The 15,452-nt window shown below is 39.8% G+C and overlaps 1 protein-coding gene across 1 annotated transcript; it reads left to right on the forward strand.

Annotated features, from left to right (window-relative positions):
- The first annotated feature begins 2,687 nt into the window (after positions 1–2,687).
- Positions 2,688–14,145, forward strand: ANKRD2 (ankyrin repeat domain 2). The gene is made up of 9 exons (XM_073681333.1): positions 2,688–2,984; positions 4,141–4,248; positions 6,725–6,886; positions 7,678–7,785; positions 9,676–9,774; positions 11,067–11,165; positions 11,348–11,446; positions 11,980–12,078; positions 13,852–14,145. The coding sequence occupies exons 1-9, from the start codon at positions 2,916–2,918 to the stop codon at positions 13,948–13,950; spliced, it is 942 nt and encodes a 313-aa protein (XP_073537434.1). The 5' UTR covers positions 2,688–2,915; the 3' UTR covers positions 13,951–14,145.
- The last annotated feature ends 1,307 nt before the right edge of the window (positions 14,146–15,452 follow it).

A 15,452-nucleotide genomic window follows, 5' to 3' on the forward strand; every position in this document is an offset into this window, starting at 1 on the left:
AGGTCTAGTCCTGGGATACTTCGGATAGTTTTGAGGTTCCCTCTATAATCAGACCTTGGGATTTAACACCAACGTTGCATAACTTCTCTCTTCTGCACAGTTGTTTGGTGTGGATTTTTTTTTGTACAAGGAATCAGATCTCTTGCACCATTTCATTAAATTACCTAGAACAAGTTGTACTGCAGCATTGCAAAACAAGAAGTAAATGTAAGGAGCGACCTTATCTGTCTGTATGACCTCAGAACAGAGCCGGCCGGGTATAACTAAGGATATGTTCAGTTGTGATCAGTTAGAACAGATCCAGCAGCAATACGCTGGCAAAAAAAGTTGTGGATCCAGTAAGCAAAGATCGGATCCTTTACAAATGAAAGAAAAACAGATGGCTAATTAACAGATCCCTTTTCCATAGACTTCAGTGTTAAAAAAAAACTGATCCAGCAGAGAGCAGTTATTTAAAAACAGACTAAAAAGTTTTGTCTGCACAACTTTGTTGCCAACATATTGCTGCTGGATCCGTTGTAACTGATCACTATTGGACATGTGAACACAGCCTAAGCCTAAACAATCCAGCAGATATTTGAAAGCATAACACACTGATTTTGGGGTATGTACTTACCTCTTTCTTGAGATCAGCATGACATAAATTTTATGGATTTATACACCTAGTTTTCAAAAAGCATGGCCCTCACCCCCCACAGAAAGGTAAAACTGCTTTTGGTGCACAGACCAGTCTAATATGTCCTGGAATAGTCCTGATTGTCATGATACAGTTTACTGGGTGGTTCCTCTTCATCAGCATTTTGTTAGCACTATAGGTGCTGGAACTTCCATTCCAGTTAGAGATACAAAGAGCTGCCCCCCACTTCCTGTAGAGACATACAAAGAACCATCCTCACTTCCTGCAGAGATACAAAGAACTACCCTCACTTCCTATAGTGATACAAAGTACCGTCCTCACTTTCTGTAGCAATACAAAGAACCGCCCTCACTTCCTGTAGAGATACAAAGAACCGCCCTCACTTCCTGTAGAGATACAAAGAACCGCCCTCACTTCCTGTAGAGATAGAAAGAAACGCCCTCACTTCCTGTAGAGATACAAAGAACCGCCCTCACTTCCTGTACAGATACAAAGAACCACCCTCACTTCCTGTAGAGATACAAAGAACCGTCCTCACTTCCTGTAGAGATACAAAGAACTGTCCCCACTTCCTGTAGAGATACAAAGAATCGTCCTCACTCCCTGTAGAGATACAAAGAACCACCCTCACTCCCTGTAGAGCTACAAAGAACCGCCCTCACTTCCTGTTGTGATACAAAGAACTGTCCCCACTTCCTGTAGCGATGCAAAGAACCGTCCTCACTTCCTGTACAGATACAAAGAACCGCTCTCACTTCCTGTAGAGATACAAAGAACCACCCTCACTTCCTGTAGCGATACAAAGAACTGTCCCCACTTCCTGTAGCGATATAAAGAACCGCCCTCACTTCCTGTAGAGATACAAAGAACCGCCCTCACTTCCAGTAGTGATACAAAGAACCGTCCTCACTTCCTGTACAGATACAAAGAACCATCCTCACTTCCTGAAGAGATACAAAGAACCGCCCTCACTTCCTGTAGCGATACAAAGAACTGTCCCCACTTCCTGTAGCGATACAAAGATCTGCCCCCACTTCTTGTAGAGATACAAAGAACCACCCTCACTTCCTGTAGCGATACAAAGAACCACCCTCACTTCCTGTACAGATACAAAGACCCACCCCCACTTCCTGTAGAGATACAAAGAACCGTCCTCACTTCCTGTAGAGATACAAAAACCTACCGCTACTTCCTGTGATGAGACAAAAACCCTCCTCCACTTCCTGTAGAGAGACAGCGACCCGCCTCAATTCCTGTAGAGAGCAAAAGACCCACCCTCACTTCCTTTAGAGAACCAAACACCTGCCTCCTCTTCCTATAGCGAGACAAAGATTATCCCCACTTCCTGTACAGATAAAGACCCACTCACTTCCAGTAGAAGTGGAGCCACACATAATATAATCCATGTTGAAGTTTCTATAGATTACACTTGACAACAGGCAGTGGGTACCAAGTCACACACAGTCACACAGGGAAACACCTTGTGTCTGGAACTTTTCAGGAATTTTTTGTAAGACAATATAGTTTATGAATAAAGTAATTTGCAGATTGCCTATTTATCAAGTTGTCTGAAAGTACGTGGACCATACACCAAAGTTTGTGTATTTTTTCAAAAATGTATAAAAAAAAAACACAGTAGCAGTGCATTATGATAGTATTATATTACTGCAATAGTGTGGAAGTATTTTACTATAATAGTTTATCAGTATATTAGTTTGTTATCTTACTAGTGTTATATTAGTAGTATGTTATTGGGGTGTGTTATACATTCTTATAAAGATAATCCTTTACTTTTATTTATTTTTTATTTTTATTTATTTTATTTATTTTTTAATAAAAATATTCCTGCTCTCGAAAGCATGCTCCATTCTTCATCAAGGACGACAACAAGAGCAGGGAGGATGGTCCTGGTACTGTTGTGACATGAGGCACTTTAGGAGGGGGCGTAAATGTGACATAAGGTCAGGGCTGGAGACATGACATAATGTGGCAGGATGAGCTCATGCTGAAGACTCCCAGGTCATGTGCGAGAAGGCTACACCTGTTGGTTTTGGAATGGTGGGTCCTGAATCTTCTGATAGATGCATGGGTGGAGCTGTCCCTGGACATTCTCTATAAAGTTCCCTGAGAATTGGAGATGAAATGAACAACTCTTCCCTCTACTCCCATCATCCTCTAAAAACCACCCTGCTGTCTGTTGTATCAAACTATAGCTAAACACCAAGCATTCAGCGCCAAAATCAGTCTCGATTTACAATTCTGTTCTGGAATATTAAAAATGGAGGACAATGTGAAATGGGCCACCGAGATTATTGACCAAAAATTGGAACTCGAGAAAGAAAATGAGGTGAGTGATAACTTTATGCTGTTATATTACAGTACATATGTTATTATATTTATTGCAATATTTGCCTTTTCTCAGATTTTTTTTTTAACTAACTTTAATCATTTTTAACTTTTTTTTTGCAAGTATTTTTGTTTGAAAATAAGTTTTTTTTTTTACATAAGTCAATGAATATAATTCAGTATGGAAGGTGTTGAAATGGTATTCTTTTTTGTCTCCTTGAATAATGGTTATTTAACCATACTGTAGATATATAGAAAATTGTATTAGATAGGAAAAGCAGTAGAAAATTGGCCCAAATTTTGGTAAAATTCTATGCTATAGATAAACAGATTGATTTATAAACCATGATAAATAAAAAGGCAGACTGACAGATAGATATGGGATAGATAGATAGATAATAGATAGATATGGGATAGATAGATAGATAGATAATAGATAGATATGGGATAGATAGATAGATAGATAATAGATAGATATGGGATAGATAGATAGGTAATAGATAGATAGATATATCAATAGATAGATAGATAGATAGATAGATAGATAGATAGATAGATACATAGAGATGGATAGATAGATAGATAGATAGATAGATAGATAGATAGATAGATAGATAGATAGATAGATAGATCAGTAGTTGAAATCAGATCGAACATTGGAGATGACGATTAAAAGTAACAAAAAGGTCTAACAAATACTTTTAATAATTGATTCTCATTTTTGGAGCTTATAATAAAATAATAGCATAAATTAACAGAATTAATAAATAGACCCAGCCTCTGCTGTTCTGTCACAGTACAGTCAGTAATACCGTATCATCTAACTGGTATCATTCAGGTAATCTGATGCCAAATATCAGTGTCATAAGTGCAATCACTAATCATAGTGATCCAAAAAGTGTTATGAGATAACATAGTTTATAAATAATCTCAGGATAGAGCAATAGACTTTTATATATGATAATAGAATTAATATATTAATAGTAGTATTACTACTACTAATAATGCTAACAATAATAATAATAATAATTGTGGTTTATGATTCAACCCCTATATTTAATATATATTTTTCTTTCTCTTCAATCGTTTTATTCTTCTATTCTTTCTTTTATAAGAATATAACTATAACTAAAAACACATGACTACATTTATTTTAGATCTTGAAACCTCGCTTTCGGAAGATTGGTGTGATTGACATAGACCGGAATGAATTAAATAAAGAGAATTGCAAACCCCCAGTGAACCGGAATCTGGCAAATTTGCAGGTATCTATCTTTCTCATTTTTTTCTTTCTTTCGTTCTCTTATCTATCTATCTATCTATCTATCTATCTATCTATCTATCTATCTATCTATCTATCTATCTCTATATATCTATCTATTATCTATCTATCTATCTATCTATCTCTATATATCTATCTATTATCTATCTATCTATCTCTATATATCTATCTATTATCTATCTATCTATCTATCTATCTACCTATCTACCTATCTACCTATCCATCTCTCTTTACCCACACTCTGGCAGTACAGTTTATTTCCACATTACTTTCTTGGCCATTAATATACAATGAAGTTATAGATCTCCCGTATATTGCGGCCACTGACCCTGGCCCCATTATTGCCCACATTTCATTCTCCGGCTTTTGTGTGATAAATAACATTCAGCGGTCGGTCTTTCATTATTACAGAGAGCAGCTGAACACACATAACTACGAGCAGCGCAGAACTCTGAATTACAAAAGAACATACAAAGCCAGACATGAGAGCCGGGCAGGCAGAATTTGCAATTGATTTGATGACTTTATTGACATAAGTTTTTGGGTCAAAAAGTAGGTCTTGTCCTTCTAAAAGTTACAGAAATGTAATAAAACCTAATATTGCTAATCCAGTTGGAAGGCTAATGCCTAGCGTTTAAAGCCACCTAGGCAATAGATTATTTGTCCGACAGCCATCGCTCCTGAGTCCCACCGAGTGACCCTAAGTTCTCTCCTCTGGCAGGGGCTTGTCTCCCGGAGAACAACTTGCCAATTTCAGTGTGATTGGCCAACAATCCAATTTGTATGAAGGTCTCCTAATTCCAGGGTGTAAAATATGATGGGACATGTTGGATTTTAAAATGCCCAATCCTTTGTCATTGTGGGGCTGGGCCAAGCGTCTTGTTAGTGAAGACAGCAGGAGAGATAGCTTTAGGATGAACAAGTCTTTGACCGGCTAACTTTATACCTCAAAACGAGTCTCCAAAAATTGATCCAGAATTTATCCAAAAGTGGGTGGTTTTCTTGGCGTTCCTGAATGGGTCAAAGTATGGTCTAACATGTTGATTTGGGATTTCCATGTTAAGAGGGATTCTAACCTTCCCCATAGGGAATAAAGATAAGGAGAATCAAACAAGAAAAAGCCCTTCTTTCAGATAACTAATGGCCACCCATGAGGGGCCTCGACCAGGTCATGTAAACATTATATTGCCTGAAAATCCCATCAAGGTCTATTAGATCTATTGACAATACTGTATTTTACCTTTCTTAGGCTTTTTGCTTCTTAATAATAATATGGCTTTCTGTTTTTCCCCACCCTTAATGGGTTTTTCTCAATGCCTCCAATAGATAAAATTGCAAAAATTCTTGTAAAAATAAGCAACTTTTCAATTCACCTCTTATTAAAAATCATGTCTGTAGTCTAAGTTACCGGCCATTGCTATTAGACAGTACATGCTGTGCTTACAAGCTCGTTTTGATAGGAATTGTAAGCGCTGATCTAAAGCTGTCCCAGATTGTCCTTGTTGTCCTCCGATGTTACTGCAAAATTTTATGGCATTCTGGTGTCTAAGGGGTAGTGGCTCTTTTTGTGGAGAGTGACATGCCTGACATGCTTGTGTAAGGAGACTTATAGGCCATGCAATGCTCCTCTGGGAAATTAAATATGCAAGAGACAATTTGCATAATGACATGAACAACAAAAAAAGGGTAAATTACAACATTTTTAAAGTATTATATTAAATAACTAGTTCATTACACATAGAAAATAAAATAAATTATATTTTAAGGTATGAGTTTAGGAAAAATATTAATTTAAAAAATAATAAAAATAGAAAAATAAAAAAAATAAACTGTAGTTGTCATATAAAACCCCCCAAAAATATTAATGAAAAAAATTAAAAAAAAACACAAATATCTATCCATTTATCAAGTATGTAAAAAAAAAATAGCTTAACATGGCCAAGTTAATAACAGGAATCCGTCATCACAAAATAACCTATTGTTGACGTCAAATTTTTATGTTAAAATGTATACTTTTTAAAAAAATTTTGATCATTTTGCTCAATTCGCTATATCACTATTTTATACAAAAAAATAAATCAGAAATCTTGCAATTTTTCCTTTTTTTCTAAATCCAGAGATATGGGCCTTTTTATTTAGTGCTAGTTTTTATGGTCTTTACCCAGGTGGTGTGGCTCATGTGATCCTCTGGGGCGTGTCTTTGGGCTGCTTTGCATAATTAACCTTTGAGCCACACCCCCTTGTAAGGACCAAATCTCTAGGACCGTATAGCAAATTAAAAATAATAAATAAATAAAATTGAATTCTCGTTAGCTTTGGGGGTAAAATGAAAGCTACTTTTCACCTAGTGAGAAGTCCTGTTTAAAAACTTCCTTCAAGATTTTTGTTCTTTATTATTTGTACTCTCAGGCCTGTAGGTAATAATAGACTGACCACCCAATACACATTAACTCTCACAGGGTGAAGATCGGGTACGGAAAACTTCTGTGGATTTGCGTAAAGAAATAGTAGATATTGGCGGAATACAAAACTTTATTGAAATACGCAAAAGGAGGCAAGAGCGTAAGAAGAAAAAGTCACAAGTGGTAGCTCCAGAACCTAAGCCAGAAATAGAAGAGATTGTAAGTATGTGTTCTATTTAGTATGCTTAAAGTGGACTTGTCACTTGTGATAAACATGTATTTTTTTTTAACCCATGTAAATGCCGCTGTTCTCCTGAATCCGGCGTTGTTTTTCTTTTGTTCCTGTGCCTCTCCATTCCTGAGATATGGCCATCTCTTTCCTGTACAGAAATATAGCCTTGTTAAGTAAGTAGGAGTGGTCCCCAAGGAGATGCCCACAATGAAGACGTTAGGACCACGCCCACTTTGATTAAATTACTTGATTTGTATACAGGTAAGAGGGGGTTATAACTCGGGAATGGAGAGGGGCAGGAAAAAAAGAAAAACAACACTGGATCCAGGAGAAGAGCGGCATTTATATCAGGTTATTTATTAAAAAAAAAGATATTTATTGCAAGTGACAGTTGCCCTTTAATAAATGTATAAAACGGCCTCTACCACTGATAGATCCAACGATACATCAGACTTCTTGATTTGTAATCAAAATTATTATTTATACAGTAATGTGGAGTCTCGAGGTCATGTGGCCCAACCTTGAATATATTTAGAAGACTTAAAAAAAAGCTTTAAGATTTATTTCATTCCTAAAAATTAGGGGATAGGTGATTAGTGAATCCACGTGGGTTGGCTCCCACCAATTGCCAGAACGGAGGACATATATGGATCGGATTATTTTAAAATCCTATTGTAGATCCTCCAATAATCCAAAATATTCAGCAAAGGAGAACTCTGCTGTTCTCTGAGATTACATAAATACAATATCAGTCACAAGATCCATTTTTGCCCTACAGACAGAACCCATCAGTCCAGACACATTCCTGAAAGCCGCCGCTGAAGGAAAAATGAATATAATCGAGAAGTTCTTAGAAGATGGTGGTTCCCCAGACACTTGTGATGAGGTACGTCTAAAATAGGTCTCCTTGGCTTGTTCGCACTATCTAAGACATTTGGGTATCAACGGTATCTCATCAAGGCATTTCTTGGCCAACTTTTTGCATTCCATTCCATCGCCTGAGCCAAAGGTTTGCCCAGAGATTAAGTTCTACGTACGATAATCATAACAATCATTAACATTGGTCTAATTTACCGATAATGTGTTCGAAAGCCGCAAGCGCTGCACATATCACCAGACGAGCCGTAAGGCGATCCGCTCATGTGACATGTCTGCAATTATTTATTTATTAGCCTAAAAATAGGAGCACCAAATCCTTTTGGGATGCTCTGTGGCTGTAATGAATTTCAATTACATGTAAAAGTCCCGCAGCTCGGAGTAGGGGTGAGATCAAGGACAGAGGACTCTCTAAGGGACATCTGTTGTAAAAGCAACTGATGTATGAACAAAAATGGACCCCCCTTCCCACATATAGTGGTCCATTAGTCCAAGTTGTTTAGGTTAATGGAGGTTTCCAGTGATACCTTGCTGATCAGTGGATGTCCCACCAATGGGACCCGCAACCACAGTAGATCTCCATTACAAGATGGCATGGCAGGTTGGATGCTTAACCGAGGCTCCATTCATTCCCTATGGAGCTGCTGGAAAAGCTGAGCGCAGTGTTTGGCAGCCCTTTTGTCACTCACAGTATAGGAAATGCTAAGTGCAACACGAAGGGATGAGGGAAAGGGAGCCCAAACACTAGGGAAAGGGGGAGTGGAGACCTCTAGGCTGATCTAATATCACTCTCTCTCCCCTTCCGTCCCTATATTGGTTCCTCACCAATCGCCGAACAGGAAACCTAAGCCCTGCAAGACCCTAGAGCTAGGCCATGGATAGGGAAGGGGGGAATGAGCACTGGTCAGTCCCCACTATAAACTACAGACAACAAGGGAGACAAACACAGGGTGGGAGAATCTTAGCTTGAGCAGACTTCAGAGAGATTACACTAAATGTCCTCTGAAGCACCAGACAGGAAGTAAGTCGACTGCAATAGCTCCAAGCCTTCACAAAGGAACATGTGAATATCACCGGCGCCTCCCTATAGCAAACTGAAAGTATTTAAACACTCAGGCCAGGGTGTCAATCAGAGCAGGAGGGAGGTAGTAGCTGGGTCCTAAAGTAAGACAGATTTAAGAAGGTGCCTGCAAAGCCAAACAAAGTGACCTTCTACAGCCAGCTGCAGAGCGACTGTCTGTTACATCTGACACACCCGTGACACCTTTAGGGAATAAATGGAGCGCATGCACACTGCCTCTTTAGTCTTACAGGTATAAAAGTTCCTCGTTCTACTGATTCATGCAAGTTGCAGGGTTGGACCCTCACTGATACACAAGTAGATAGGTGATAACTTGTTTTAAATGGACAAGATCTTTAAAGTGGAAATTGTAGACAAATTGGGGTTTGGGCAATGTGAAATTTGTCCCATTTTGGCATAAGGTCTGTCCAATCTAAGGGAAATGGTGTAGACCCTGTGGGTTAACTGCTAGGCAGGAGGTGAGCCATGCTGAAATGTGATGGTGGGCCCATTTTCTGAAAGGGGTTCTAGAGATAAATATGATCTGTACTTCTAGATGACAGACCTTCTTATATAGAGGACCTCCACTCGGCTCCCTATCTCAGTACCTGCATAGAACATATCCTGTGGTTTACTTTAGACCATGACTTGATGGAGAAAGTGGAGAACTTCTTGAAGGCGAGAAAATGTAGTAATTGACCTAATGGTAGTAATTGCTCCTAGTAAATTAATCCCACCCTATACAAAGATGCAATAGGTTCTCTGTGGACCCCCGTAATTAATTTTGGAAAAACCCCATTAAATCTAATGTGTGGATTTATTGGGGGCATTATTTTTCAGTTCAAGCGGACAGCTCTTCATCGAGCTTCCCTGGAGGGTCACATGGAAATCATTAAGAAACTCATAGACACTGGATCTTCTGTCAACTTTAGAGATCGGGTAAGACAGTAATTTGTATTATAAGCAAACAATGGCAAAAAAAGTGGGGACCCCTACATAATGCTGGACAATGCCATCACAACCCTCATTTCTGGAAAAGAGGGTTTGGCATGTGCCCTTTCTAACATGCCTTCAGTTGCTATGGTCCTCAGGACAGTTACTCCTTAGTTTTCTTTCTAAGTCTGAGTTATTTCACCTTCCATGTGTCATGCAATATGCCAAGTTGTGTGACAAAGTAAATAAAATAAAAGAAAGTTTGTGATGCCAGGGTGCACTTAATTAACCTCTGCTTCCTGGTAGTGTGATGTAATGTGGTGCACTCCAAATAGTCCAGAAAACAGTGAGGCCAGAGGGGCTGTTGATAACTTTTACTTGCTGCACAGGTACATCCAGCTAAATGATGATTTGAACAGAGATTCAATTCCTATGCAGCAAGCACAGTTATTTTCCAGTATAGTAATGCAGATTTATAAATGGTGCAGTGATTTCTGAGTTTCTACTTATATGCACGGTCCTGATCACACAGCTAACTGCTGCTGAGGCTGTGATTTCTCATATACAGGAGCTATGGCTGCTCCCTTACCTGCTCCTGCAGCCTCTCTAGGACATCTCATACACAAAATGTCTTCTTACCTTCACTGTTAAGCACAAGACTCGGTCATGTGGTCTAACCATGTGACCTTATGGCCATATATGGAAAGCAAATGAACCGCATCACTTCTCTAACCCACCAGGGATATCAGCAATGATGTCTCCCCTGCCCTAGATAACCAGGGATACTTACCTTAGCAACTTCACCTCCTTAGTGCACAAGGGATGTTGATAAAGTTCCCTGGATCCCAGTGGTATTAAAAAGTATGATCAACGCTCCTTTTAGTACAGCCACTATTTTTTTTGCTGGAGAAGGTAGCAACCCTCTTATAAACTCTGCTTTGTACTGATCTTTGCATTATGACTTCTATTAGGGTATGTTCACACTGAGTTTTTGGAGCAGAAACTGAGCGGACTTTGTCCTCCTCAAAAAACTAAAAATTCCTGAATTACTTGGAGTTTCTGCTCTGAAAACTCATCAAAAAGACTCCGTGTGCACACAGCCTTTTGCTGCTTTCATAGATTGTAACCAGACAGCGTTTTGTCGTAATTTACCAAAATTGCATAAAAAACGTTGCGGTTCTACGTTGCCAAAAAAAAAAACAAAAACAGTTCATGGCCACAACGTGTGAATACAGGCCCAGTCATATTATTAAATAACAATGAAAATAGGATCTTTTTTTTTCATCTTTTCTACATAGCTGGATTGCACCGCCATCCACTGGGCCTGTCGTGGGGGTAAGCTGGACGTCATAAAGCTTCTTCAGGAAAACGGGGCTGAAATCAATGTAAAAGACAAGGTAATAGAATCCGCACATTTCTAGGAACTCCCCTGGGGCACCGAGCGTCTCCACGTCTCATCACCCTTTAAAGTAATTAAACAGAAGAAAATGTTCGCAATTTTCTTTTTGTTTGCCAATAATAACAGTTATTCAATTCAATAAATTTGTATAATTTTTGCAATTTTTTTTTTATTTTTTAGGTTCTTAGTACCCCCCTGCATGTTGCTACACGTACAGGCCATGCAGACATAGTGGAGCATCTGATTGCTACTGGGGTGGATATAAACGCCAAAGACAGGGTAAGATTCATGACTTTTTTTTTTTTTTTTGACTGTCTAGAAAATAGTAGACAAGTCAATAAAAGACTCTAAGTAATGAGTTTCCTGACAAGTTGTACAAGTCAGAGATGTGAATTGCCCTGTAGGAATGGAACGGTGGCCGTGCATGTGCCATAAGCCAAGTTCCATATAAATTTATTAAGGGCTCATTCAGACATCCGACTTTGGTGGATAAGTGTTGTCTATGGTTTTCACGGATTGTACTTGTGATAGTCTATGGGGCCATTCACATGTCGTTCGATTTTGATCCGAGGGTTGTATCAAAATCGGCAATGCAAGTCTATGGGTCCGTGTAAAAATCGGACTGCACTTGGATGCCATCTGAGTGTGGTCCAATTTTCATAGACTGTCAGAAAGGAGAAGGTGGAGAAACTTTTTTTCCACGTACGAGAAAAACTGATGACGCTCGGACCAAACTCTGATCAATATAATCGGTCCGTTTTTCTCGTACATGTAGGAGGCCTAACGCTGTACTCTTGCTTTTTTGGCTACAGGAGGGTGATACTGCGTTACATGATGCCGTACGACTTAACCGGTATAAAATCATCAAAATGCTGATAATATATGGTGCCAACATGATGACAAAAAACTGGGTGAGTACGACCCCACCACACCTACAACGGCCGGTAGGGTGCCACCGACCTGTCTTGGCTCTTTCAATAATTTTTTTAGGCTGCGTGTCCACTATGTGTTTTTCAAGCGTTTTTGCCGCGGAATTTCTGCAGCGAAAATGCTTAAAAAGATCTTGGTAATACGCGCCCCATGGTGCCCAATGATAATCCTCATGTGCTGTGCACATGCTGCGGAAATTACCGCTGCGGATTATCATTGCGAAAAAATACGCAGCATGTCCATTAATTTTGCGGACACGCAGCGTAATTGCCACCATTGACTTACATTCAATCGCTTCATATCCGCATGACTACATGTGCACATGCGGATATTAAGCGATTCAATGTGCGGATGGTACCCGGGTGTGGAGGACAGGAGACTCTCCTCCAGACCCGGGTACCATAGAACCTGTAAAAAAAAGAATTTAAAATAAAAAATAAACATATACTCACCTTCTGATGTCTCCCGGTCTCCTGTATGATGCGTCCTGGCTCCCCGGCGGCTCACGATGGTCTAAAAGGACCTTTCATGACATCATGAAAGGTCCTTTCACACCACCGCGAGCCGTACAAGTGACCGGACGCAGCGGAGAGAAGACCGGGGGCCATCAGAAGGTGAGTATAATGTTTTTTGTTTTTACCATTTTTATTCTTTTTTTCAACTATTAAATTGGTCACACTATATATGCCGGTTGCTTGGATTTATATAGTGTGACCAAGTTGTCAAGCACTTTCCAGGTGATGCTAAAATTGCTTAGAAAAGTGCTTGATAACCCGCATGCAAAAACGCTCTACTGGCAGGAAAAACGCATGTAAAATCCGCATGTGTTTTTCCTGCCAGGGAGATGTGGAAAAAATCTGCAGCATTTCTGCATCGTGGGCACTTAGCCGAATACTAGCAACTATGGAGGAGGAATGAGTGAGGGGTGGGGGGGGATAATTTTCACTTGATATAGTCCTAACGACTATTTATCTGATAGGCATCTAGGATCTGGAGTGATAAATCCCTTTTAGGTTCAAGTGAGCTGCATTCCCGTACAAAAGTGGGGCCACAGAATACCTTATATCCGCTAATGTGGCCTATATAAAGGAAATATCATCAACATTATACCCTAGACACGGCTCGGACTGGCCCACAGGGAAACAGGAGAATCCTCCGGTAGGCCCCTGTGAAGGAGAGCTAATGAGCCACGCTATTGCACTTGATTCACTATTTGCAGAAAAAGATATAATCTAATCTTTCAGTAAACAAGCTAGCCTAATAAATATTACTAAAAAGTAAAATTTGTGTGCTTGGGTCAGGTCATTTTTTGCATGTAGCTGAACAGTGGACCCCAAGAATCAATATTACTGGTGGGCCTTTTTCAACCCAGTCCAATACTGCCTGGACAACCCCCTTTTATTAGGGCATGTTCTTCTCTCGTTCTAGATTTGTGCTTATAAATAATTTCTCTAAGTCTTTAATCTAAGGCTGGTCTCACGCTACATCTCAGCCTCCGTTCATGACTTACAAGTGAGGCACTGAAAAACCACTGTTGTGTCTGGCTTTAGAGATGAACTTTCTTGGAAAAAAAAAATCAAAATTTTGTGTTTTCAACCCAGTTTCCAATCCAATGCTCTTCAGCATTCCTTCACAGCGGCCTACCGGAGGATTACCCTGTTCCCCCGTGGGCCAGTCCGAGCTTGTATGGTTGTGACTAATAGAATTACAGATATCAATGAAGTAATCCCCTTTGTTCTTTTTGTGCGGTCCAGGATGGTAAGACCCCCACAGATCTCGTGCAACAGTGGCAGTCGGACACCCGGGAGGCATTGGTGAAACGATCAAACGACGGCTCGGAGAAGCAGCTGTAAAGTGGAGACAAGTCATTGGCTTCTTATTTATTGCTGATGTGCACATAGTAGATTCCTGGATGTGATTATAGTCATCGCTTCTGAATATTATTTTTGTAAATTATTAATATGGTGTACAGTGAATTATGTACAGTCGTCTCCTTGTTATATATTGTGTATACTGTTGTATAAAGCATCGCTTCTTAGTAAAATAAAGTTTCATGGTATAAGGGGAGTGCAGTGGATACGGAAAACTTCGGATACGTCTCTCCTGTCCGGGTGCTGACATTTCTTTCCCCTATCACTATTTCCATTTTACAATAACTTTTTTATTGGCTAAGTCCCCTGATAATTAACTGATCTTGTTTTGTCTTGTTCTATTCTGAAGCAGCACCTCCGCAGGATTGAGGAGGTATTACATGATGCCCATGTACATCAATGTAATGTAATGGATGTGCTGGGTCCTCCAGAGAAAGATATACTGTATACTCTTTTAGCTGCTTGATGGAAGACTTAAGTAAGAGCTCCTCATTATTAAAGGGCTTTTGATAATTCATCTTCGTTAAAGAATTGCCCCAAGGATAAGCTGATTAAAAGGTGTCCTAGAATCTGGAGCAATTATCTGCAATCTCTGGACAAGTGTTCAGTTTCTCTGCAGCGCCACCACAGGGGATATGTAGCATTACACAAATCAGTGGTCTATCTGGTCTGACTGATATGAGGGTCCCAAATGCTCTAATAGGGTAAATAAAAATTTGACAACCCCTTTAAAAAGTATTTGCACCAAAACCATGAAATCACCAGTAAATATTGAGTGATGCCAGCTGTTTCATGAGTTTCACCATCTCAATCAAACATCACTAGGAAACTCGGGGCACAGCTATAGTGCTGCACAGGTATCCATTGCACCCAGGCCTTGGTGACTAAGGGGCAGCAAAGATACCACAGTTATAGATGTCCTGTGTGGCTGATGCATGGGCGGCCGCGTTCCGGATCCTCCCAAGAAGAGACGCGGCCATTGCAACCACTCTCTGCACTGACCAATATTATAGGGGTTAAATATCAAGGAGTCCCATATATTATCTACGAGTGTCCTGTATTCGGAAATTACTTTTCTTAACCAAAAGTCCCTTTAATCAAAATCACGATGACTGCAGACTTTGAACATTTAGGTTTAGATCATTAAGACCAGACTTTCAATGTTTAACTGAGTTTTACTTCTAGAGCTCTCAGGTCATAAGACGGCAAACACAGTGTGAACAGACGTATACAATATGGACACAAGTACTGGGACGTTACACAGAGAAGATTTTCTGACCTCCCATTCTACATACATAGACAATCTCCCTTCTAGTTCATCCCAAAGGTGTTGGATGGGGCAGAGGTCCGGGCTCTGTGCGGCCGCTCATGTTCTCCCCTCAATGTCTGTATGGAGTTTGTGCAGTGAGTACAGTCATGGGGATCAGAAAAGGGCGAACCCCAAACTGTTCCCACAAAGCTGAAGCTACAATTGTCCTCACTGT

This window comes from Phyllobates terribilis, unplaced genomic scaffold, assembly GCF_046119375.1.
Source record: "Phyllobates terribilis strain yellow unplaced genomic scaffold, ASM4611937v1 Scaffold_5__5_contigs__length_657084704, whole genome shotgun sequence".
NCBI classification, from domain to species: Eukaryota; Metazoa; Chordata; class Amphibia; order Anura; family Dendrobatidae; genus Phyllobates; species Phyllobates terribilis.